General features: G+C 38.6%; 1 protein-coding gene and 1 pseudogene across 1 annotated transcript in view; both read left to right on the top strand.

Moving 5' to 3' along the window:
- Window positions 1-26,936, top strand: part of DNAH7 (dynein axonemal heavy chain 7) — a 358,505-nt gene that overhangs the window by 65,021 nt on the left and 266,548 nt on the right. Inside the window, exons 11-14 of the mRNA XM_023217897.2 lie at window positions 11,360-11,543; window positions 12,293-12,472; window positions 24,753-25,025; window positions 25,773-25,900. Of these exons, the coding sequence (XP_023073665.1) occupies window positions 11,360-11,543; window positions 12,293-12,472; window positions 24,753-25,025; window positions 25,773-25,900 (765 nt within the window). The remainder of the gene's footprint in view (window positions 1-11,359; window positions 11,544-12,292; window positions 12,473-24,752; window positions 25,026-25,772; window positions 25,901-26,936) is intronic.
- Window positions 17,327-18,625, top strand: LOC111546243 (annotated as a pseudogene).

Genomic DNA, 26,936 nt, shown 5'->3' with positions numbered 1-26,936 from the left:
TTGCTTTTGGTGTTTTAGACATGAAGTCCTTGCCCATGCCTATGTCCTGAATGGTACTACCTAGATTTTCTTCTAGGGTTTTTATGGTATTAGGTCTAACATTTAAGTCTCTAATCCATCTTGAATTAATCTTCGTATAAGGAGTAAGGAAAGGATCCAGTTTCAGCTTTCTACTTATGGCTAGCCAATTTTCCCAGCACCATTTATTAAATAGGGAATCCTTTCCCCATTTCTTGTTTTTCTCAGGTTTGTCAAATATCAGATGGTTGTAGATGTGTGGCATTATTTCTGAAGGCTCCGTTCTGTTCCATTGGTCTATATCTCTGTTTTGGTACCAGTACCATGCTGTTTTGGTTACTGTAGCCTTGTAGTATAGTTTGAAGTCAGGTAGCGTGACGCCTCCGGCTTTGTCCTTTTGACTTAGGATTGTCTTGGCAATACGGGCTCTTTTTTGGTTCCATATGAACTTTAAAGCAGTTTTTTCCAATTCGGTGAAGAAACTCATTGGTAGCTTGATGGGGATGGCATTGAATCTATAAATTACCTTGGGCAGTATGGCCATTTTCACAATATTGATTCTGCCTATCCATGAGCATGGTATGTTCTTCCATTTGTTTGTGTCCTCTTTGATTTCACTGAGCAGTGGTTTGTAGTTCTCCTTGAAGAGGTCCTTTACATCCCTTGTAAGTTGGATTCCTAGGTATTTTATTCTCTTTGAAGCAATTGTGAATGGAAGTTCATTCCTGATTTGGCTCTCTGCTTCTCTGTTACTGGTGTATAAGAATGCTTGTGATTTTTGCACATTAATTTTGTATCCTGAGACTTTGCTGAAGTTGCTTATCAGCTTAAGAAGGTTTTGGGCTGAGACGATGGGGTTTTCTAAGTATACAGTCATGTCATCTGCAAACAGGGACAATTTGACTTCTTCTTTTCCTAACTGAATACCCTTGATTTCTTTCTCTTGCCTGATTGCCCTAGCCAGAACTTCCAACACTATGTTGAATAGGAGTGGTGAGAGAGGGCATCCCTGTCTTGTGCCAGTTTTCAAAGGGAACTTTTCCAGTTTTTGCCCATTCAGTATGATATTAGCTGTGGGTTTGTCATAAATAGCTCTTATTATTTTGAGGTACGTTCCATCAATACCGAATTTGTTGAGCGTTTTTAGCATGAAGGGCTGTTGAATTTTGTCAAAAGCCTTTTCTGCATCTATTGAGATAATCATGTGGTTCTTGTCTTTGGTTCTGTTGATATGCTGGATTACGTTGATTGATTTGCGAATGTTGAACCAGCCTTGCATCCCAGGGATGAAGCCCACTTGATCATGGTGGATAAGCTTTTTGATGTGCTGCTGAATCCGGTTTGCCAGTATTTTATTGAGGATTTTTGCATCGATGTTCATCAGGGAGATTGGTCTAAAATTCTCTTTTTTTGTTGTGTCTCTGCCAGGCTTTGGTGTCAGGATGATGTTGGCCTCATAAAATGAGTTAGGGAGGATTCCCTCTTTTTCTATTGATTGGAATAGTTTCAGAAGGAATGGTACCAGCTCCTCCTTGTACCTCTGGTAGAATTCAGCTGTGAATCCATCTGGTCCTGGGCTTTTTTTGGTGGGTAGGCTATTAATTGTTGCCTCAATTTCAGAGCCTGCTATTGGTCTATTCAGGGATTCAACTTCTTCCTGGTTTAGTCTTGGGAGAGTGTAAGTGTCCAGGAAATTATCCATTTCTTCTAGATTTTCTAGTTGATTTGCGTAGAGGTGTTTATAGTATTCTCTGATGGTAGTTTGTATTTCTGTGGGGTCGGTGGTGATATCCCCTTTATCATTTTTTATTGCATCTATTTGATTCCTCTCTCTTTTCTTCTTTATTAGTCTTGCTAGCAGTCTGTCAATTTTGTAGATCTTTTCAAAAAACCAACTCCTGGATTCATTGATTTTTTGGAGGGTTTTTTGTGTCTCTATCTCCTTCAGTTCTGCTCTGATCTTAGTTATTTCTTGCCTTCTGCTAGCTTTTGAATGTGTTTGCTCTTGCCTCTCTAGTTCTTTTAATTGTGATATTAGAGTGTCAATTTTAGATCTTTCGTGCTTTCTCTTGTGGGCACTTAGTGCTATAAATTTCCCTCTACACACTGCTTTAAATGTGTCCCAGAGATTCTGGTATGATGTATCTTTGTTCTCATTGGTTTCAAAGAACATCTTTATTTCTGCTTTCATTTCGTTATGTACCCAGTAGTCATTCAGGAGCAGGTTGTTCAGTTTCCATGTAGCTGAGTGGTTTTGATTGAGTTTCTTAGTCCTGAGTTCTAGTTTGATTGCACTGTGGTCTGAGAGACAGTTTGTTATAATTTCTGTTCTTTTACATTTGCTGAGGAGTGCTTTACTTCCAATTATGTGGTCAATTTTGGAATAAGTGTGATGTGGTGCTGAGAAGAATGTATATTCTGTTGACTTGAGGTGGAGGGTTCTATAGATGTCTATTAGGTCCGCTTGGTGCAGAGATGAGTTCAATTCCTGGATATCCTTGTTAAATTTCTGTCTCGTTGATCTGTCTAATGTTGACAGTGGAGTGTTGAAGTCTCGCATTATTATTGTATGGGAGTCTAAGTCTCTTTGTAAGTCTCTAAGGACTTGCTTTATGAATCTGGGTGCTCCTGTATTGGGTGCATATATATTTAGGATAGTTAGCTCTTCCTGTTGAATTGATCCCTTTACCATTATGTAATGGCCTTCTTTGTCTCTTTTGATCTTTGATGGTTTAAAGTCTGTTTTATCAGAGACTAGGATTGCAACCCCTGCTTTTTCTTGTTCTCCATTTGCTTGGTAGATCTTCCTCCATCCCTTTATTTTGAGCCTATGTATGTCTCCGCATGTGAGATGGGTCTCCTGAAGACAGCAGACTGATGGGTCTTGACTCTTTATCCAGTTTGCCAGTCTGTGTCTTTTAATTGGAGCATTTAGTCCATTTACATTTAAGGTTAATATTGTTATGTGTGAACTTGATCCTGCCATTATGATATTAACTGGTTATTTTGCTCATTAGTTGATGCAGTTTCTTCCTAGCCTTGATGGTCTTTACATTTTGGCATGTTTTTGCAATGGCTGGTACCGGTTGTTCCTTTCCATGTTTAGGGCTTCCTTCAGGGTCTCTTGTAAGGCAGGCCTGGTGGTGACAAAATCTCTAAGCATGTGCTTATCTGTAAAGAATTTTATTTCTCCTTCACTTATGAAACTTAGTTTGGCTGGATATGAAATTCTGGGTTTAAAATTCTTTTCTTTAAGAACGTTGAATATTGGCCCCCACTCTCTTCTGGTTTGTAGATTTTCTGCCAAGAGATCTGCTGTCAGTCTGATGGGCTTCCCTTTGTGGGTAACCCGACCTTTCTCTCTGGCTGCCCTTAAGATTTTTTCCTTCATTTCAACTTTGGTGAATCTGGCAATTATGTGTCTTGGAGTTGCTCTTCTGGAGGAGTATCTTTGTGGCGTTCTCTGTATTTCCTGAATTTGAATGTTGGCCTGCAGTACTAGGTTGGGGAAGTTCTCCTGGATGATATCCTGAAGAGTGTTTTCCAAAATGGTTCCATTTTCCCCCTCACTTTCAGGCACCCCAATCAGACATAGATTTGGTCTTTTTACATAATCCCATACTTCTTGCAGGCTTTGTTCATTTCTTTTTCTTCTTTTTTCTTTTGGTTTCTCTTCTCGCTTCATTTCATTCATTTGATCCTCCATCGCTGATACTCTTTCTTCCAGTTGATCGAGTCGGTTACTGAAGCTTGTGCATTTGTCACGTATTTCTCGTGTCATGGTTTTCATCTCTGTCATTTCGTTTATGAGCTTCTCTGCATTAATTAGTCTAGCTGTCAATTCTTCCACTCTTTTTTCAAGATTTTTAGTTTCTTTGCGCTGGGTACGTAGTTCCTCCTTTTGCTCTGAGAGGTTTGATGGACTGAAGCCTTCTTCTCTCATCTCGTCAAAGTCATTCTCTGACCAGCTTTGATCCGTTGCTGGCGATGAGCTGTGCTCCTTTGCAGGGGGAGATGCGCTCTTATTTTTGGAATTTCCAGCTTTTCTGCCCTGCTTTTTCCCCATCTTTGTGGTTTTATCTGTCTCTGGTCTTTGATGATGGTGACGTACTGATGGGGTTTTGGTATAGGTGTCCTTCCTGTTTGATAGTTTTCCTTCTGACAGTCAGGACCCTCAGCTATAGGTCTGTTGGAGATTGCTTGAGGTCCACTCCAGACCCTGTTTGCCTGGGTATCAGCAGCAGAGGTTGCAGAAGATAGAATATTGCTGAACAGCGAGTATACCTGTCTGATTCTTGCTTTGGAAGCTTCCTCTCAGGGGTGTACTCCACCCTGTGAGGTGTGGGGTGTCAGACTGCCCCTATTGGGTGATGTCTCCCAGTTAGGCTACTCAGGGGTCAGGGACCCACTTGAGCAGGCAGCCTGCCCCTTCTCAGATCTCAACCTCCGTGTTGGGAGATCCACTGCTCTCTTCAAAGCTGTCAGACAGAGTCGTTCGCATCTGCACAGGCCTCTGCTGCTTCCCCTGTTATTTTTTAGCTGTTCCCTGTCCCCAGAGGCGGAGTCTACAGAGAACAGGCAGGTTTCCTTGAGCTGCTGTGAGCTCCACCCAGTTCGAGCTTCCCGGGGGCTTTGTTTACCTACTTAAGCCTCAGTGATGGCAGGCGCCCCTCCCCCAGCCTCGCTGCTGCCTTGCCGTTAGATTGCCGCAGACTGCTGTGTTAGCAAGGAGGGAGGCTCCGTGGGCGTGGGACCCTCCCAGCCAGGTATGGGATATATTCTCCTGGTGTGCCGGTGTGCTAATAGCACAGTATTGGGGTGGGAGTTACCCGATTTTCCAGGTGTTGTGTGTCTCAGTTCCCCTGGCTAGGAAAAGGGACTCCCTTCCCCCTTGCGCTTCCCAGGTGAGGTGATGCCTTGCCCTGCTTCAGCTCTCGCTGGTCAGGCTGCAGCAGCTGACCAGCACCGATTGTCCGGCACTCCCGAGTGAGATGACCCCAGTACCTCAGTTGAAAATGCAGAAATCACCGGTCTTCTGTGTCGCTCACACTGGGAGATGGAGACTGGAGTTGTTCCTATTCGGCCATCTTGCTCCGCCCCCTCCCTTTGCTCATTTTGTACTGGGTTGTCTGATTTTTATTATTGACATGTAAAATATCTGATATTTTGTTGTTGAGGTTTAAGAGTTCTTTGTATATTCTGGTTACTAGATTCTTATCAATTATATGATTTGCAAATATTTCTGTTGATAGTGTCCTTTGAAGCACAAATATATTTAATTTTGATGAAGTCTGATTTATGTTTTTTCTTTGGTTATTTGTGCCTTTTGGTATCTGTACTAATCTGTTCTCACACTGTTAATAAAGACATATCTGAGACTGGGTAATTTATAAAGGAAAGAGGTTGAAATGGCTCACAGTTCCACATGGCTGGGGAGGCCTCACAATCATGGTGGAAGGTGATTGAGGAGCAAAGTCCTGTCCTACATGGTGACAGGCAAGAGGGCCTGTGTAGGGGAACTCCCATTTTTAAAACCATCAAATCTCACGAGACTTATTCACAACCACAAGAAGAGTATGGGGGAAACTGCCCCCATGATTCAGTTATCTCCACTGGCCTCAGCTTTGACACATGGAGATTATTACAATTCAAGGTGAGATTTGGGTGGAGACACAGCTAAACCATATCAGTATCATATCCAAAGTCACCAAGATTTACCTGTTTACCTGTGTGGTAAACAGAACTAATCATTCTATAGTTTTAGCTCCTACAGTTAGGCCTTTTTGACCTTTACAAACCAAATTCATTTTAACTTACACATGGTCTGAGATAGGAGCCCACATTCATTATTTTGCATGTGGATACCTGGTAGTCTGAGCACCATTTTGCAAGACTCTTCTCACTGAGCTGTCTTGGCACCTTTGCTGAAAATCATTTGAGCATATATGTGAGGGTTTATTTCTGGGCTCTCTATTCTGTTTCATTGGCCTATTTGTCTTTATGCCAGTACCAAACCGTTTTGTAGTAAGTTGTGAGATAAGGAAGTGTGGGTCCTCCAATTTCGTTCTTATTTTTCTGAGTTGAAAAATTGTGGTTGTGAGTCCTTTGTATTTTATATGCATTTTAGTATCAACTTGTCCATTTTTTTAAAAATGCCATTGGGATTTTAATAGGGAATGCATTAAATCTGTACATTAATTTTGGGAGTATTGACATCTTAATAATGTTATGTCTTTCAATTCATGAACACAGGATGTCTTTCCATTTATTTAGTTCTGTCAAAATACCAAATGTAAATACAAAAATGTGTTTACATTTTTTGGTTTAATATTTTTCTAAGTATTTTATTCTTCTTGATGCTATGTAAATGGAATGGTCATCTCAATTTCATCTTCAGATTATTTATTGCTGGTGTGTAGAAATACAACTGAATTTTACATATTGATCTTGTATTCTACAACCTTAGTAAACTTATTTATTAGCTTTAATGGTTTTTGTGTGTGGATTCTTTATGGCTTTCTATATATAAAATCATATCATCTGCAAATAGAGACAGTTTACTTCTTCCTTTCCCATCTGGTTACTTTTTTTTTTTTTCCTTTTCTTAGCTAATTCCCCTGGTTAGACCCTCCAGTGCAATGCTGAATAGAAACAGCAAGAGCAGACATGTTTTTGTTTTTTTTTTTTTTATCATGCAGTATTAGATTTTGTAAATGCTTTTGGAATCTGTTGAGATAATCATGGGATTTTCCCTGTTATTCTATTAATATGGTATATTACATTGGTTTTCATGTATTGAACCAACCTCGAATTCCTGAGGTAGATTCTACCTGGTCATCGAATGGAGATAATCCTGTTTTTTTTTTTTTTTTTTTTTTTCCTGGAGACAGGGCCTTGCTCTGTCACCCAGGCAGGAGTGCAGTGGTGTGATCCTGGCTCACTGCAACCTCTGCTTCCCGGATTGAAGTGTTTCTCATGCTTTAGCCTCCTGAGTAGCTGGGACTACAGGCATGTGCCCAGCTAATTTTATTCATTTTTGTAGAGACAAGGTCTCACTGTGTTGCCCAGGCTGGTCTCAAACTCCTGGACTCAAGCAATCCTCCTGACTCAGCCTCCCAAAGTGCTGGGATTACAGGCATGAGCCATCACATGTGATCATATAATCCTTTTTATGTCCCTCTGGACTTGGATTTCTAGTATTTTGTTGAGGATTTTTATGTTTTTATTCATAAGAGATATTGGTCTGTAGTTTTTGTGTGCATGTGTGTTATGTCTTTGTAGTTGGTATTATAGTAATACTCGCCTTACAGAAATGAGTAAGAAAGTGTTCTTTTCTCTTTTCCTTTTTGGTTTGTGAATTCTTTACAAACCAAACATTTGATTTGGTGTTAATTTTTTAAATGCTTGTTAGAACTACCAGTGAAGCCATCTAGTCCTGGCCTTTTTTTCCTGTAAGATTTGTAAATTATTAATATTAATTTGATCTCTTTTACTTGCTATAGGTTTATTGATATTTTCTATTTCTTTTTAAGCCAGATTTAGTAGTGTTTGTCTTCATAGAATTTGTCCATTTTTTCTAGGTTATCAAATTTGTTGGCAAACAATTGTGTATTATATTCCCTTTTAATTCTTTGTATTTCTGTAATGTAAGTATTAATGTCTCCCCTTTTATTCCTGATTTTAATAATTTGAGTCTTTGCTCTTTTTTCTTGATCAGCTTAGCTATTATTTCATGAGTTTTGTTGATCTTTTTAAACAACCGACTTTAGGTTTGTTGATTTTTCTCTATTTTTCTATTCAATATTTTTTTGTTTGGACTCACCTCTTTATTTCCTCCCTTCTCCTCCTTCTTGTTTTGAGTTTAGTTTTCTCTTCTTTTTATATTTTCTTTTTTTGTTTTTTTTGAGACAGAGTCTTGCCTTGTCACCCAGGCTGGAGTGCAGTGGCGGGATCTCTGCTCACTGCAAGCTCTGTCTCCAGGGTTCACGCCATTTTCCCATCTCAGCCTCCTGAGTAGCTGGGACTACAGGTGTCTGCCACCAGGCCCAACTAATTTTGTTTTTGTATTTTTAGTAGAGATGGGGTTTCACTGTGTTAGCCAGATGGTCTTGATCTCCTGACCTTGTGATCCGCCTGCCTTGGCCTCCCAAAGTGCTGGGCTTACAAATGTGAGCCACCACGCCCAGCCCTTTTTTAATTTTTTAATTTTTTTTTTTTTTGTATTTTGGCACAGGGCCTCATGCTGTTTCCCGGGCAGGAGTGCTGTGGCATGAACATGGCTCACTGCATCCTTGACCTCCTGGGCCCAAATCATCCTTCCACCTCAGCCTCTTGTGTAGCTGGGAACACAGGCGCATGTCACCATGCCTAGCTAAATATTTGTGTGTATGCGTGTGTGTGTGTGTGTGTGTGTGTGTGTGTAGAGACAGGACAGACCCTCATCATGTTGTCCAGGCTGTTCTTGAACTCCTGGACTCAAGAGATCCTCCCACCTTAGCCTCCCAAAGTGCTGGGATTACAGGCATGAACCACCATGCCCAGCCTTCCCTTGTTTTTGATGTAGGTGTTTACAGCTAAAAATTTCCCTCTAATCACTGATTTTGCTGCATTCCCTGAGTTATGGTATGGAAGTCCCTGCATTCCATTCATCTTGTTTTCTAATTTCCCTTATGATTTCTTCTTTGAGTCATTGACTATTTAGAAATGTGTTGTTTACTTTAGACATATTTGTGAATTTCTAAGTGTCCTTCTGTTACTGATTAATGATTTTGTACCTTTTGCATTTATGGAGACTTATTTTATGACCATCAACTATTTTTTATCTACTCTCAGAAGCAACTTGCATGTGCATCCCTTCCTCTTAATCCCCAGGACTACTACCCTTGGCTGGCCCTCTTAACCTTCCATATAGCCTATTGCAAAATCTAAATAACTGCCAGGAATACTTTGTCTCTGGTATCTTTCTTTTTCAAGCCTAGCCTGTAAACCATTGCCGGATGAGTCTTAAAATATTCCCCAGTTCAGTGCCTCCCTTTTGTTGAGAAAGGAACTCCATATTTCTTAATATGCCTTTAAAGGTTTTCTGCAATATAGATCTAACTTGTCTTTTCCATCCTCAGTTCTGAAAAGACTTTGACCTTGGATCATGCCTGTAGAAATAGTCATGTTAAATAAAACAGAATATAACTTCTATGACTAGTCTGTAACCACACCTTACCACTGTTAAAAATCTGTGGACTAAGTCTGAAGGCTCTTTGTTCTCCCTTTTCACCAATTACTGATTTTTAAAGTAATTAGTTACTCCTTATTTGCTTTCATTTGTGAGATGGGAGTGCTATGAAAACTTGAAACTCTGGGTCTCAGCATTGTCATCTTTGTTTGCCTAATTTTAAAGATTGAATTAGAGGTTAAGCGATTAAAATGGAATGAGGACTTCTTGCACACTATCAGCAGACTGTTGTGGTTTACACTGTTTACAATGCTTGATGCAGGTCATTACTGGAGAAGACTCTCTTCTATCCTTTAATAACCAGCCTAAATGACCCTTCTTTTTTTTTGAAATTTTTACTGTTATCACATCAAAAGCGATCTCTTCCTTATGAATGCCTCCAGCACTTGTTCTCTTCTAAGTCCTTTTTAAAAATAATATTTATTTATTTATGTATGTGCCTCTTTTCCTTCACTAATATAAGCATTTTGAGAATTAAGAAATCTTTTGTACCCCAAATGTTTCATACATAATAGGGAGTCATATAAATATTTTTGAGAGAATGAACAATTGAATACTTTTTTAAATACGTCATATTTGTCCTCTTTCCAGTTCTGCGGACCTAAACTTATTTCATCTCTTGCCTGAACTGGATCTTCCCCCATATATTTCTTCCTGTTTTGTATTCTATTGTCTATTTGAGACACTGAAATGATCTGATAACCCTACCTTCTCCATTTATTTTTCTTTATAATTCTTCCACTTTGAATCTTTCAGGGCCTTCCTCATTCTCTTTTCTGTCTTTTTTTTTTTTTTTTTTTTTTTTTTTTTTTGGTGAAATTGCCATCTTCACTATGAAACCCTTCTTCATTATTTAAATAGAAAATTATATCTCCTTTTATTTTAGATCTTTTTTTCTGTTATGACACATTGCCTTTATTATTATGAGAGAAATGATGATACCATGTTTTTTTTTTCCCCCTTTTTGAGACAGAGTTTCACTCTTGTCACCAGGCTGGAGTACAGTGGCACCATCTCAGCTCACTGCAACCTCTGCCTCCCAGGTTCAAGCAATTCTCCTTCCTCGGCCTCCCGAGTAGCTGGGATTACAGGCACCCACCACCACACCCAGCCAATTTTTGTGTTTTTAGTAGAGACAGGGTTTCACCATGTTGACCAGGCTGGTCTTGAACTCCTGACTTCAGGTGATCCACCCACCTTGGCCTCCCAAAGTGGTGAGACTACAGGTGTGAGTCACTATGCCTGGCTGATACCATATTTTTTATATCTTATACAACGCTATTCCTAGTATGTAGTAAACACTCAACACATACTTGTTAAAGGGATGAATAAATATATTTCAAATTTAGATTTTCTCTCTTGGAACATTCAGGAAACTCCTGAAATTATATTGACTATTTAAAAAATTCATTATCTCTTATGAAAAAAGATAACATTTTAAAATTCTGTAGTGTTGGAGAGTGGTTTTATAAGTTGAAAACTTTGCTTGTTATCATCATTATGTACCTATATATGAAATTACACTGTTATCCTTTTATTAGAAGGACACATACACATTTGAAACTTTGTTTTACATCAGATGCTCTTTCAGGATATAACATTAAGGGGAATGAGAAAATAAATACCTGATTTTGTTGATTTGTAAATTGTTTTCAAGTAACTGTAAACAGATAGAACAGCATGAAACAACCAAGAGTATTGAACATAGTATAAGCCCTCCCTTGGTTAATCAGTTATTTACATTTTAACTTTAAACTAACAAATATATTTTCTAGATAACATTTAGGAGACTGGAGAGGAGTATTTCATAATATCCAGTAAAGTTAGTTATATATTTCTTCAAAAAGTCAGGAGCCATGGTTCCAGGAGTTAGAATTATGCCTTTCTTACAGCATCACATCACTGAGTAATTTTCTATTGGCTAAGATTTAAAATTTCTTTTCCTAGAAGTGAAATATTTTAGCACTTACATTTCGGAGAGTGGGTAATATCATTTAGCAATATACTTCTCTATGAAGACCTTTAGATGTCCAGAAATTACTGTTAATGCTTAATATAAAAGGAGTAATTCACTGAAAGCATTGACTTTTAAAAGTCTTTTGTTCTTTCAAGGTGGTTTCCAGAAGTGCAGAATATTTATTACCAAGGTAATAAAAAAAAGCAATTGCCAACTGGTGACAGCAGTGCCAAATTGGAATCTTTTTTCAACTGTGCTGCTGCACTTATGACTTTACAGCTGCAGGACCTCACTTTAGTCTCCATGCAAGATTTCACAGACTTAATTGCACAACCACCAGTAAGTATGGTTCAGTTCACCAGTATGTATTTACGAATGTATTTATTTTTAATTATTTCAGAGAGGAAAATAATATCCTTATCAGTGAGAGAGCAGAAAGTACATCTTTAGACCTATTACATTTATCTTTAAAAAAATTGTCAGCCAGGCATGGTGACACATGTCTGTAGTCCCCACTACTCAAGAGGCTGAGGTGAGAGGAGCACTTGGGCCCAGGAATTTGAGGCTGCAGCGAGCCAAGATTGTGCCATTGCACTCCAGCCTGGACAACAGAGCAAGACCCTGTCTCAAAAAAAAAAAAAAAAAGTTAATGTCAATCTGCATGTTTGGGATATATGATTATCATGACTAGAGATGAAGATTAGTTAAAATAAGTGAAAATTCACATAATTGGGAAATTTGGGTCGTGAAGGCTGGAGAAAGTTACCATGAGGTAACTTTAGCAAAAAAGAAGCTTTTCTGTCTCTGGAAGGAGGTCCTGTTACAGTATGAGCATTGGAGTGTTCTCCTCTTGGGCTCTGTCTTATATGATTCTAGAACTTCACTGCTATGTACACTTGTTTTTCTGGGACTTTGACCCTGTAGTTGACCTGTCTTGCTTTTTTTTATTCGAGGTCTTCCTTGGCTTAGCTGTCTGGGTCATAAGAGGAAGTGTGGGTTCCCATGTATTCTAATTGGGACTGGTGTACTACTTAGTCTATCACAATTCATACATATTTATGTATGTAAATTTTTTAATTTTTTTGCAGGATTCTGTTAGAGCTTTTGAACATCCAGGTTTCATCATGAGGCTGATTCTTGATAATGACACCATTAAGTTTGAACCTGAGTTTAGTGACTATATAGATATCTTTCTAAATGTTTATGATGTCATGATTAAAGCTGTCGGTTTTGTGCCAAGAGTTGAGACAAAATTATATTCCAAGTGGGTAAGTAACAAGGATATTAAGATTGCTTGAATTTGCATAATGATACTCATTTCAAGTAAGTTCTGAAAGTTGTAGACAGGTATCCTCTGCTTCACAGAATATAATAATATTGGCTTATAAGAAAGTTTTGCTAAAAAACTACCATTTTCCAAATGGCTTCTCTTAAAATATACCTACTTTCCTAGTCTAGTCTTCCTTTGGACTTAGCTGAAAACTTTCTGAGGAGAAGAAATTAAAGTTGTGATCAGGTTTGAAGCAGCCAATGAGTGTTTACTGTAGCTCTCCCACCATTTCCTGTAAACTCATGCCTTGCTGTAGGCCTCCTTATGCTTTTCCAGCTCTGTAAAACTGCCCTCGAATTTATTACTCCCCTCTACACCTTTTTCTGTAATAGTGAGCTCCTTTGTATTTTCAACTCATGATCTAATCTACAACATTTCCACAATAGTTATTGGAATTTAGTATATGAAATGAGCATGTCTGAAAATTCTTCAACTTGTAATGTTTTCTTGTTTTGTAAGTCCAATCAGAAGCGTTGTTCTTATTTTTCTATTTTTAAAATAACTTATACATATTTGCTGTATATAGAGGAGTGCAGGAAACTAGTGTGTAAAGGCTTCAGTAGTAATAAAGTTAACACCTAAATAGGCACAGCCCATCTTGAGGGATAGAATATTGCTGGTACCTCTAAGCTCTTCCCCTTTGCTCCTTGTTAACATCCTTATCTCTCTATCTTCTAGCAAAAGAATCACTATCTTGAAGTTTGGAGTTTTTGTTCTTAATTTTGAAAAATAGACTTACTACTTGTCTGTTTATTACTAAACAATGTATGTTTAGTTTTTGCATGTCTTTGTATAAGTGGAAACATAAGAAATCGGTGTTTTGCTTATTTCACTTAACATTATATGAAATTATCTATTTTGAGGATATTATCCTTTCCTTTGAGTTTCCAATTTTTTATTATTCTCTTTTTATTTTTTGGGAATCCATTAGGTTCTTTTCAAATAGGCCTAGTCATTTTTGATAGTGTTTTATACGTAGTGATGTATTCATTAAGCTTTTACTTCTGTTTACACCGATTAAATATTTTTAATACTCTGTGTGCGATACTACCAGTATCCACAGTTTTTACTGATCTGATTCTGCTGTTTGCTGACTCCTGCTCCTGGTAGTATATTTCTCTAGGTATTTTTCCTGTATTATTATACTTATGCTTGTAAGAAGTTTATGAAAAAAGTCTTGGAGGCCTTGGTTTAAGTTGATTCCTTTGGAGTTTCCATATTCTTGTGACAGGTGCTCCCCAGGCCCTGGCAGACCAAGGACCATTTTAAGATGAATTCTTGCTTAATGATTTCAAGGACAATACTGGTTGTGCAAATATTCACTCAAATCTGTGTGAAAATAGACTTGTGGTTACAGATTCTTAAAGCAACCATCTTTTGTTTTTTTCCTCTACAGAGAATCAAAGCAAAACCAGGACATTTTTATTTTTCTCGTATTCAAAAATCTGTCACCTTTCAGCATTCTGAAGTTTCGTCTCCTCAGAACTCTCATTTTAAGATTGTGTCACCCTTCAGTGTTCTTGGCTTTAAGTGGGGATGCCAATTATGACTTCCAACTTTGCTCAAGCTTGAGGCTTTGTTTCCTGGCAGCCCCTCCCATGCATCCACCTTGCCAGAAACTCATTAAAGCAAAGCGTAGAACACCAAGAATCGGTAGAGTCCCCAGGGCAGCTGCTCACTTCTGCACATAATGACCTCTCAACCCATGCTTTCTCTTATTTTGGTCGCTTAGACTTTATTATTATTTTTTTTTTTGTTATTTCCTTAGCTATACATTATAAAAGATAAACTCAACTTTATTCTCCTGGCATATTTATCTGTTTTGAATTGAGTAGTTGTTTTCTGGATATCTATTCCTCATATTACCATAAATAGAAGTCTCTCGAGAAATATACTGCTTACTTTGTCTTTTGTGTAATTCTAGTTCATCTATTGCATTCTTTTCTATTCTGTTTGTACCCTTTTTCAAGAATGATTTGAAGTAGCTTATGAAACAAGACAAATTTAACAAGTTAACAAGAAAAGAATTAGTAGACAAAGGTCAAGTGAAGAAAAGTAACTTTTATAATTATCAAAATGAATGCAGTTGCTATGATTTTATAGTTATAAAATATGGCCCCAAGCTTCCTGGTTTCTAAAGGAAAGTATGACAAATTTTAATTATGATTAGAAGAGTTAATTGAAACTTTTCAGAAAGAGAGATGTTTTTCATGGTATCAAATTTTGAGAGATAAAGCCTACAGTTGTCATCATTCATGGGTAATGGTCCTGAAACCCTCATGCGGTAACACATTTTATTTTTCAACTTTTATTTTAGGTTCAGAGGTACTTGTGTAAGTTTGTTACATGGGTAAATTGCATGTCATTGAGGTTTGGTATACGAGTGATCCAAATTCCAGGAATCACCATCACCACTCACCATTGTCCCTTGCCCCAGAGACACAGATTCGTAATGATGGAGTCAGTACTTAGAAATCAGTACTAGTAAAATATGCCTAGATGATGCCCTACAAGTGAGATGTAGGGTATTATGAGTAGGATAATTGAACATAGTCTCAGTGATCTTTGACAACAATTGCAGAAATGGAATTCATGTAGCTGTTTCTTATCATAACCTTTGGTAGATATTGAAAGTGAACTAAAATACACTTTTTTTTTCATGGAAGGTAAACCTGCAATGAGTTAATGCACCATGAGTCCAAGCATATCACTATCTCCTGATCTAATTTGATATGCTTTAGAACATCTGGAGGTGTCTCATACAAAATATCATTTCTCATGACTGTTAATAGGAGATGATTAGATTCATATCAAAATGAATGACCCCGTCTTGCTCTGTCGCCCAGGCTGGAGTGCAGTGGCATGATCTCAGCTCACTGCAAAGCTCTGCCTCCCAGGTTCAAGCGATTCTCCTGCCTCAGCCTCCCTGCAAGTAACTGGGATGACAGGCACCCACCACCATGCCCAGCTAATTTTTGTATTTTTAGTAGAAACGGAGTTTCACCATGTTGGCCAGGATGGGTCTGGGTCTCTTGACCTCATGGTCTGCCCGCCTCGGCCTCCAAAAGTGCTGGGATTACAGGCCTGAGCCACCATGCCTGGCCCCAAAATTATACTTTCTAAAATAATTTTGAAGTCCTAGTATCCAATTCTGTTTAGAAAGGTAGGCCAATAGGCTTTACAAATTAGGTAGCCTATTAATAAATTTAAGAAACAGCCTATAGTGAATATTAGTTATCTTCACATGAGATCAAGTAATTTTACATTGCACACAGTACATTATATAGATTGCTTTATCTCAAAAATTTCTGTTTTCCAAAAAGATGATACCAAGTATCTAACGAGCCCAGGGGTGAAATGGCGGTGGGATTCACTGATGTTCTCATGAAGTATCTAGTTCTAAGCAAGATGATTTCCTGAAGTGCCCACTGGGGGAATAGTAGGCAAATGCCCCCTGGATAACTGAGAAAATTACCCAGTTACCTAAAGAAGCCTTTGATGCTATCAATTTGCATGTTGTAGAATGTCCACTGCAGACATGATTTTGTTTTGTTATAATGTAAATAAAATCTGGACAACAGGTAGAGCATATGTGTATTTAAAAGTAAGTTGAAGACGAGCATGGTGGGTCACGCCTGTAATCCCAGTACTTTGGGAGGGCGAGGGGGGTGGTTCACCTAAGGTCAGCAGTTTGAGATCAGCCTGGCCAACATGGTGAAACCCCGTCTGTACTAAAACTACAAAAATCAGCCGGGCGTGGTGGTGGGCACCTGTAATTCCAGCTACTCGGGAGGCTGAGGCAGGAGAATTGCTTGAACCCAGGAGGCAGAGGTTGCAGTGAGCCGAGATAGTGCCGTGATAGTGCCGCTGCACTCCAGCCTGGGCGAAAGAGTGAGACTCTGTCTCAAAAAGAAAAAAAAAGATTAGGTTGGTTCAGATAATAAACCATGTGGGCATATTTACTTGTCCTCTAAAATGGAAAGAAAAGGAGATAAACTGTTAAGATTTGTTTGCTTATTTTAAATTATTGTCTGGTCCATCCTTGTCTACAATTATTATAATCCTGAGAGCAGAATGCACATTTTGCAGCTAAGGATTTTCATCTGCTGTAGTTGCTATTCACAGAATCAAAGATCAAAGGTCAGTGAATAAGTAAACTTTCTTTGATCCAGATAGATTTCCCCTCAATGTGAAAAAGTATTGTGTTTAAAGATTATGATGATATGACATTGAACTCTAGTGTATTTTCTGTCAACAATGAACAATGCAAGCACTGCCTTATAAAGCTAGCATATACAATTGCACAAAGTGTGGCTTTTTCTGTGTTCATAAATGGAAATAATTAACTATGTAAAAATGTCCATACTACCCAAAGTGATCTCCAGATTTAATGCAATCACTATCAAAATACCAATGACATTCTGCCTAGAAGTAGAAAAAAATATCTTAAAATTCATATGAAATCACAAAAGACCCTGAATGCCAAAGCAATCTTCAGCAAAAAGAACAAAGTTGGAGACATCATACTACCTTACTTCAAAATAGACTACAAGCAGGAGGCAGAAGGGATCCTGGAGAGTTAGGGAACCACTTCCTCCTGCACACCGGTTCCCTGGCCTGGGACAGTCCCAGCACCCTCACATCTGCCCAGCACCACCACCCTTCCTCTTCTCTCCCTACTTCCCCCACTGGTGACCGCCTTCACCCCCACACCACTGGTCTGTTTGGCCCTCCAGGTCCCCTCTCTACCCGACCTCCCATCTCCCCCTGCTGAGCCAGGCTGGTTTCGGAAATGCCTTTACAGCAGCAGGCAAAGTGAAACCTAGAGCTAGGGAAGGTGTTCACAGTACCTATTAGATGGTTTCAAAACCCCTGAAGGCAAAAGAAGAGCTGCTCTATGAAGTCCAGATAGTCCTAAAACTCCAAAAATCTCCCTCAGAAAAACGCCATATGATACATCCCTTGGTCTGCTCAACAAGAAGTTCATCCAGCTCCTGAGCCAGTCTCTCCATGGAATCTTGGATTTGAACAAGGCAGAAAAAGTGCTAAAAGTTCAAAAGAGAAGGACTTATGGTATCACCAACATTCAAAGCATCTCCTTTATTAAGAAGTCTAAAAACAGGTGTGGTGGCTCATGCCTGTAATTTCAGCACTTTGGGAGGCTGAGGTGAGCAGATCACAAAGTCAAGAGATCGAGACCCTCCTGGCCAACATGGTGAAACCCTATCTCTGCTGAAAAGACAAAAATTAGCTGGGCATGGTGGCGTGTGCCTGTAGTCCCAGCTGCTCTGGAGGTTGAGGCAGGAGAATTGCTTGAACTCGGGAAGTGGAGGTTGCAGTGAGCCAAGATCACGCCACTGTACTCCAGCTTGGCAACAGAGCAAGACTCTGTCTTAAGAAAAAAGAAGAAAAACATGCAGTAGGCTGCAGTCTGAGGATGAGAGCATTCTGGTCCAGTGTCAAGGCCTGTTAAAAGAAGCAACCAAGCTGAGTCAGGAAGAGAAAAAATTAGATGAACTGATCCAGAGCTGCACCCTGGACCTCAAACTATTAACCACAGATTCAGATAATCAAAGGTTAGTTTATGTTATGTATCAAGATATTTGAAAACTTAGTGGCCTTAAAGACCAAACCATTATAAGTTGTGAAAGCCCCTCCAGAAACAAGACTTGAAGCCCTTGACTCAATAGAGAGCCTACAAATATGTTTGGTAAGTACCCAAGGACCCATTGAGGTTTACTCTTGTCCAGAAGAGATGGAAACACACAATCCAGTGAAAACAAACAACCAAGACCACAATGGGAGTATCTCTAAACCCAATTCCAAAGACTTGGATTCAGCCAACTGAGGACATAGGAATTGGTCAATTTCTATGGCAAACCTTTCTCCCTTGGCCTCCCCAGCCAACTTTTTACAGCAGACTGTGAACCAAATTCCTTCTAACCTAGAAGGACCGTTTGTGAACTTACTGCCTCCCCTGGTGCAAGAGGACTGTCTCCTGAGCCTTGGGGAGGAGGAAGGCATCAGTGATCTCTTTGATGCTGATGATTTGGAAAAGCTTCCACTGGTGGAAGACTTCAAGTATGGTTGATTATGCTTCAGGTGCCTTCTTACAAATCAATACTTTTTTATCATGGGACCAGAACATCTGTCATGCAATGTGGTCCCTTCCTACCCTCTTCCTCCAAGAAATTATCATGAAGTAAACTACAGACTTCTGAAGAAAGCTGCCATTTTAATGAATTAAAAAAAATAAACAACTTGTCTAAATGCACAGTTGCAGGCTCCTTTGGGAAAACCCTGCTTTGCTGCAGGCTCCATGATCTCCTGGATAAGTAAGCAAGTGAAAAAATGTGCAATCAGGAGTTTCTCGCACTTTTTCTTCCTCCCTTCCTTCTTCGTGGATTTGCTTGCTGTGCCTGACAAATGGGCTGTAGAATGGGGTCTGGCCACCTGGCCCACTGATAAACAAAGATCTTCCTTAATAGCATTTCAAGCTGTCCCTTCTCCACAGAATGTATGCCTTTGGGGTATGCTAATATGGAATAGAACTGCACCAAATGCAAACGTGAAGTCATGCAAAAGTATGAAATGGACTTCTGCTCTTAGGAATATTTAAATTCAATTTAAGCTCTGGACTCTGTGTCCCAGTAGTAGGGGACATAAAACTTCCTCAAAACCCTTAAAACCTCCATAGCCTTTAGGATGAAGAATCTGTTTTCAAATATACTTGTTGCAATTACAGAAGACTCGTAGAGTTCTGCCACTCTAAGCTGTTGCGGATTTTTCTGTCTCCATAAACTATGCCCACTCCCCTATCCCTAGCATATTTGTGACTTTCCAGTGGATTTGTAGCAAATGTCTACTTAGTTCTTTGTGGATTGTTTTAGACTTTTTATTTTTTAGCTGCCATTTATGTATTCCTGTGGTATTCATCACCATATCAATTTAATTGCTTACTTTGAAGGAAATTTTACAAATTCACATTACGTAAGCAGAGGGACAGAACCTCTACTGATTAGAACATCTAAACCTGTGTGATCTAAGGTTTATCAGGCTCTGCAAGAAGCATTGTCCCATCTTACTTCCACTCCCAGCTTGGAGCAAGTCAGCCCTGGGGCTTGCTGACATGAGTGACCCGTTGGAAAGGAGAACCACGTCAAATGACGTAACACTCGCAAGGAGCAGCAGGCATGGATCCCTTAATCCTTGGGCTTCCCACACCCCTATTACTGGGAAAGGACTCTCTTAATGCTGCACTTGGAGACCGCTTCTCAGGATGGGGTCAGCTGGAGAGGTCTCTAGGGAGAAAGACATCCCTATTGTGTGAGTGGCATTTTCTTAAGCTGGCAGGAACAGGGGGCTCCCACTGTGTCAGGGACTGTAATCATTCTGGCTAGCCCATGTTCCCCTTCCTCTATGAAGGAATGAGTTGGACCAAGGAAAGCTAGGATGTAGAAAACGGAGCAAAAGAATGCCAGGGCATTTCCCACTTTACTCTTCAGGAATGGTGTCCCATGTTGGAGGGTTTGTGTCAGCTGCAAATCCTACCAGTTATGTTGAAGAATAGCTTTCCCATTGGCAGGAGGCAGTGGCCATCTCCCACTGAGAATACAGCACAGTATCGTCAATCCGTTTTTTGGATACTAGGGACTGTGGGGATGAGGGAGTCAGATAAAGAACAAACCTCAAAATGAACAGTTAAATTGAAATGCTATGTGCCTGACTCAGTGGCAGGCACACAGTAGGCACTCGACTCATACATGTTTAATTGAATTAAAAATATCCCTTAGGAAATAAAAACAAACAAACAAACCAAATACAAAAGTCCCAGCCAGTTTACTCCAGGTAGATTTCTACAATATGCAAAGTGGTTTTGGGGTCAAGACATATGACACTAGTGCTTTAAACTCTTTGTGTGGGTATGCATGGGGGTATGTTTGGGAAAAAAAGGTGAAGACTATCTACCTTTTTCTTCTTCAGCCTCTATCTGCGGTCTCCTCCCTTCACACACACTGGACTTGGTACAAAACATCGGTATGGTCTGAGAGGAAGCATTGGGGTGGAGGAGGGAGAGGGAGCTTTGTGTTGTCTACTGGAAATGCACTGTGGTTTTTTTTCCTGTATGGGAAACCATTTATGTCAAGCTTTTCCCCATTTCCCATATCTGTGTCATCTGGTTAGCTGCCTCTACTTTCAGCTTTGTGTAATTATCTTTACCAGCTGCAGAAAGCTGATTTTTTCCAACGTCTAAAGACCGAACTCACCTGGCTAGGTTATTGTGTGTTTTGTTGAAATTTTTGGAAGGTAATGCCATATTTATTGTTTTAAAAACTAAAGGAATCCTAGTAAATCTTTAAATTTTCTTCATGTATAAGATTTTTCCAGTTGCTGGGCTTAACTGGTGTACATTAATTAGATGTTCATACTGTATTCTTGCGTTAGTCATTTTCTTTTTGACTTAGTATCTGAGCACACAAAGTGAGTTAGTAAGTACCACAGTTTTTGCATTACTTTAAGTTCTAAGTATGCAGGTTTCCTGGTACCATCGATTGCTGCTATTAAAGCTCACATATTATGTGGCTGAAAGTTACAAGTGTGCAAATTATGACTGCACAAACCTTAGAAAATAAAATGTATAAAGGGGAACACATTAGCGTGGCAGTGTTAGGTGTGTGTTTATATGTACAGGGTTGTGCATAGCAATTGTTTTATTGAAGTTGATATGTAGTTTTCTCACATTTTTATTATTTAGCAATTTTGTACAAAAGTAGCAACTAATTTGTAAACAATGCCAGAATATTTTCTAGCTGGTTTGTAATTTTTTTTGTTATTTCGTTTTGTTTTGTTTTTGTTGTGGTTCTTGCTTTCACTTTTGTTTATGTATAGATCTGTAAATAAAATTGCAGTATTTACAGCTTAAGCTTTCAGGAAAAAGAAAATAGAATTCACTGTGTGCATGACAACTCATGTGTATGAGACGGAGGGATTTGAAGGAAGGTTCCTTGCAGAGAAAGTTGGGTGGCAATTGTCAGCATGTAGGAATTTATTTTCCTACAGGGTTCGTGATTTGGTAGAAAGGAAATATTTCTCCCAAAATTGGGAGTAGGCCAACTATGAGTCAGTTTAGCTTTGTGTTGTATGCTAGTTTAAAAAAGAAAATATGTAATATAATGTACAAAACAACCAAGAAAAAGCTTTTATGATGAATTTCGTCAATAGATTTGTTACGGGGTGACCTGTTCCCTAGCTGTGATCACTTCAGATGGGTGTAATTTGAAAAAATGTATGGTAAAGTATCAATAAAATAATTTTACATATTTAAATATATATATACGCACACACACATATACACTACAAAGCTGTAGTAACCAAAACATCATAGTACTGGCATAAAAACGAACACATAGACCAATGGAACAGCATAACCTAGAAATAAATCCACACTTCTACAATAACTTTTTTTTTTCAAGACAGGGTCTTACTCGGTTGCCCGGGTTGGAGTGGAGTGGCATGGTCATGGCTCGCTGCAGCCCTGATCTCCTGGGCTCAGGTGATTCTCTCACCTCAGTACCCTTGGAGTAGCTGGGACTACAGATTTATACTACCACAAAGTTTTTGTGTTATTTGTGGAGATGGGGTTTCACCATGTTGCCCAGACTGGTCTTGAACTCCTGGGCTCAAGTGATCTGCCTGCCTTGGCTTCCCAAAATGCTGGGATTACAAGTGTGAGCCACCATGTCCAGCCAGTAACTGATTTTTGTCAAAAGCACCAAGAGCATACATTGGGAAAGCGATAGTCTCTTCAATAAATGGTGCTGGAAAAATTGGATGTCCACATACAGAAAAATCAAACTAGACCCCTGTCCTCACCACATATAAAAATCACCTCAAAGTGGGTTAAAGACCTAAATGTACCACCCAAAACTATGAAACTACTAGAAGGAAATATAGGGGAAATGCTTTATAACATTGATCTGGACAGGGATTTTTTGGATAAGACCTCAAAAACACAGGCAACAAAAATAAAAATTGACAAATGGGATTACATCAAACTAAAAAGCTTCTGCACAAAGGAAGCAATGAATAAAGAGCACACATAATGGGATAAACAATTTGCAAACTGTACATCTGTGACAGGTAATTCTTGCATTGCTATAAAGAGATACCTGAGACTGGATAATTTATAAGAAAAGAGATTTAATTGGCTTATGATGCTGCAAGCTGTACGGTAAGCATAGTGCTTGCATCTGTTTCTGGGGAGGCCTCAGGAAGCTTACAGACATGATGAAAGGTGAAGAGGGAACAGGTGTCTCACATGGCAGGAGCAGGAGCAAGAGAGACTGGGGTGGAGAGTTACCACACACTTTTAAATGATCAGATCTCATGAGAACTTGTTTGCTATGGCAAGAGCAGAACCAAACCATGAGGAATCCACCCCCATGACCCAGACACCTCCCACAAGGCCCCACCTGCAACACTGGGGATTACAATTCAACATGAGATTTGGCAGGGACATATATTCAAACTATATCAATGTCGGACAGGTTAATATTCAGAATATAAAAGAAACTCAATAGCAAAACCACAAATAATCCTATTTATTGATGGAAAACCTAAGACATTTATCATAAGAAGATATAAAAATAGATGGCCAACAGGTATATTAAAAACTGTTCTACATCTCGAATTATCAGATAAATACAAATAGAAACCACAATGAGATGTCACCTCATTCTAGTTAGAATAGCTATTTTTGAAAAGACAAAGGATGATGTGTTGACAAGGATGTAGAGAAAAGGGAACCCATACACACTGTTTGTGGGAATGGAAACTAGTGCAGCCAATATAGAAAACAGTAAGGAGGTTCCTCAAAAAATTACAGGTAGTACAAATTTTTGTACCGTATGATACAGCAATCCCGCTTTTGGGTGTATATGCTAAAGGAAAGGAAATCAGTATGTTGAAGAGGTATCTGCACTCCCATGTTTATTACAGCACTATTCATAATAACCGAGATATGAAATTGACTTAAGTGTCCATCAGTGGATGAATGGATAAAGAAAATGTGATATATATATATACACAGAGTGGAATACTATTCAGCTATTAAAAAGAAGGAAGTCCTGTCATTTGCAATTATATGAACGACCCTGGAGGGCATTATGTTAAGTGAAATAAGCCACACAGAAGGACAAAAACTGAATGATCTCACTTATATGTTGAATCTGAAAAAGTTAATCTCTTAGAAATAAAAAAGTAGAATAGTGGTTACCAGAGGCTAGGAAGGGTAGCAAGGAATGGGGGAGATGGGGACAGGTTGGTAATTGGGTACAAAGTTACAGTTAGATGGGAGGAATAAGTTCTGGTGTTCTATTGCACATTAGGGTAACTGTAGTTAACAATAGTGCATTATGTATCTCAAAATAGCTAGAAGGGAGGATTTTGAATGTTTTTACTACAAAGAAATGAGAAATGTTTGAGGTGATGGATTTACGAATTACGTTGATTTGATCAATACGCAATGTATACATGTGTCAAAGCATCACATTGTATTCCATAATATGTATAATGATGTCAATTTAAAATAAAACTTAAAAATGTATATTTTCTTTTTTTATTCTAAATATTATTTTGTATATATTTTCAAGTGACTGTTCTTTCATCCATACAGAAAAACAAAACACAACTAGGTAGCCTTAAAGAAAACAAAAAATTGGCCGGGCGCGGTGGCTCAAGCCTGTAATCCTAGCACTTTGGGAGGCCGAGACGGGCGGATCAGAAGGTCAGGAGATCGAGACCACCCTGGCTAATACGGTGAAACCCCGTCTCTACTAAAGAATACAAAAAACTAGCCGGGCGACGAGGCGGGCGCCTGTAGTCCCAGCTACTTGGGGGTCGGAGGCAGGAGAATGGCGTAAACCTGGAAGGCGGAGCTTGCAGTGAGCTGAGATCCGGCCACCGCACTCCAGCCTGGGCGACAGAGCCAGACTCCGACCCAAAAAAAAAAAAAAAAAAAAAAAAAAATTGTATGAACCCTGAATTTTAAAACACTGCTGCAATTAGTTTGATCTCTTTCTATAGATTAGAGATTAAACAATTAAAACAACCTTGTGAATAAAAAGACAGGAAATATTGTAAGATTGGCGTTTGTACAAAGATAAATGATATAGTTACTTTAAGATATTTTAGATACTTATTTTTACCCCCTTGTTTAGGAAAGTAAGTCTAAACCAACAACCTTGAAGCCCATAATTCTGAATGAAATTGTAGATGCTCACAAAGAAAAGATCAAGGAAGTTATTATGAAAGAGAGTGTGGCACCCACCGAGCACCTCAGACTCTATGACAAGTATGACTTTTTAATTACCAGAAAAGCTGAGCAAGATGTTGATAACTTCCTTGCAGAAAATCATAGTTATGAAAAAATAATAAATGAAATTCGCAAATACCAGAAACTAATAGAGGAAATACAATACACATCCATAAAGGTAAATAACTCCAGTTTTGTACAACTGTTATCTCTCTCTGGTATCTTTTCCCCGGTTTTATTAGGGTGTATTTTTAAAACACAGTGAAAGAAGTAGAACATTACCATCAACAGGAAAAATATTTATGGAGCTTCTGATGTGTCTCCAGCATTGTGGTAAGCCCTGGGTATAAGAAGCTAGGCAAAATACAGTTCTTGTGCTCATGTAGCTGAGACTCTGCTACCACAACTCTGACAGGTATTTTATATAATTTGCCCTGTCCCTACAATTCTAAGAACCTATTTGATGTTTGCCTTAATGTTTATAAATCCTGTGGAAAATATGGTAATTACACTGAAATGTGGTTTTGTTTAGAATACCAGTAACTTAAAATTTTCTTTTTTGTCCCTTTTTACATTTTCTAAATTTTCTACCATGAACATGCATTTTTTTGTACAGAGCAACTATAGCGTTTGAAACCTACATTATTTATTTAGCAATATACTAATTCAATTCACCAAAATTGTTATGGCTATTATTGTCCTGAGATTGAATTGGTTTCCAAGATAATAAACTTTTCAAGGATATTTACCCAGAAGATAGTTGTATAATACAAATGGATTATTCAGAAAACCCTCCCTGATTTATATGTTTTTAAAAAATCTTAATCTTGTTATATCACACAAAAATCAAAATTATGAGAATGGCAAAATGTGAAAATCTATTTGTTTTATTTCTTATGTTGATTAAACTTTTAATCGTTTGCAGACTATTCGTTTAGGAATGTTTGAAATGCACTGTGAGGAATTAATCAGAGCTTTGGTGAAGCGAGCAGATATTATTTGTGGGAAACTTCTAGCTAAAATGTTCAGAGATCATCAGGAAGTAAATACAAGGTATTTATGTGATACTGATTTTTTTTTATGTTTTGGGAGGGGATGTTTAATAGAATCAGCTGCCACTCAACTAAAATAATGGATTAGAGCAATGTCATAAATGATCCAAAAGGAATGATTATGCTAACCTTATTTCTACTTGGCTTTAAGTGTCACTTTGTGATGTAATGTGATTATTATTAGTAGTATTTTTTTCACCACAAATGTGCCTTCCCAATTGTCTGAGTTAAGGTGGTATTAAAATGTATTGGTATTTCTTTTGCACAAGTGAAGTGGACAATATCTAACTTCAGAGTTCTATATTTGTGTAATCAATATGCAAAGTGGGTTTCAAAGTAGATTTACATAGTAGTTGTTATGGGTCCTAAGGGACCATCACATTTGAAACTTCATCTTCCTATAATTACTCTTGAGGACCATGGTAACTTTTTCTTTTATCTGGAAATTCATTTACTGACTAAACTAGGGATTTTTGGGAAAACTGACCCATGTTAAGTAAACTCACAGAATACTAGTGTATAAAGCAGAATACCTGTTTGTTTAAGACAAGAAGCAGAAAAGTGTAATGTTGCTCTGGGACTCTCGACTGGCATCAGTTACATGGGTGAAAAACTCCAAATCAGGGTATATTTTATGATTATGGTATCAGAGAAAAAAATAGATCATTAAAAATATTTCTTTCAAGCTGTATAAGAAGCCTGAAGGAAGTTTTATTTACCTATCTTGTGTTAGGCACAAGACTAGCCACTTAGGCTCTAAGGCTCTAAATGTGAATGAAACTGCTGAAGGAAGTTACAATGTAGATGGAGAAATAGACATACAAATCAGTAAATTACAGTACCATGCAGTAAATACTGTAATGAGCCACAAGGTAGAACAGAGAGGACAGAATTAATTTCCTCCCAAGATGGAGTTTGGGGGAGGGGGAGAATCAGGGAAGGCTGCAAAGAGGAACTGACGTGTGAATTTTATTTTGAAGGATGAGTGGGAGTCCATCAGGTGTACAGTGTGGGTGAAAGAATTCCAGGAAAAGAAG

The sequence above is a fragment of the Piliocolobus tephrosceles genome, chromosome 11, assembly GCF_002776525.5.
Source record: "Piliocolobus tephrosceles isolate RC106 chromosome 11, ASM277652v3, whole genome shotgun sequence".
Classification (NCBI taxonomy): Eukaryota; Metazoa; Chordata; class Mammalia; order Primates; family Cercopithecidae; genus Piliocolobus; species Piliocolobus tephrosceles.
The sequence above is the reverse complement of the archived record's forward strand: the minus strand, read 5'-3'. Positions and strand labels throughout refer to the sequence as shown.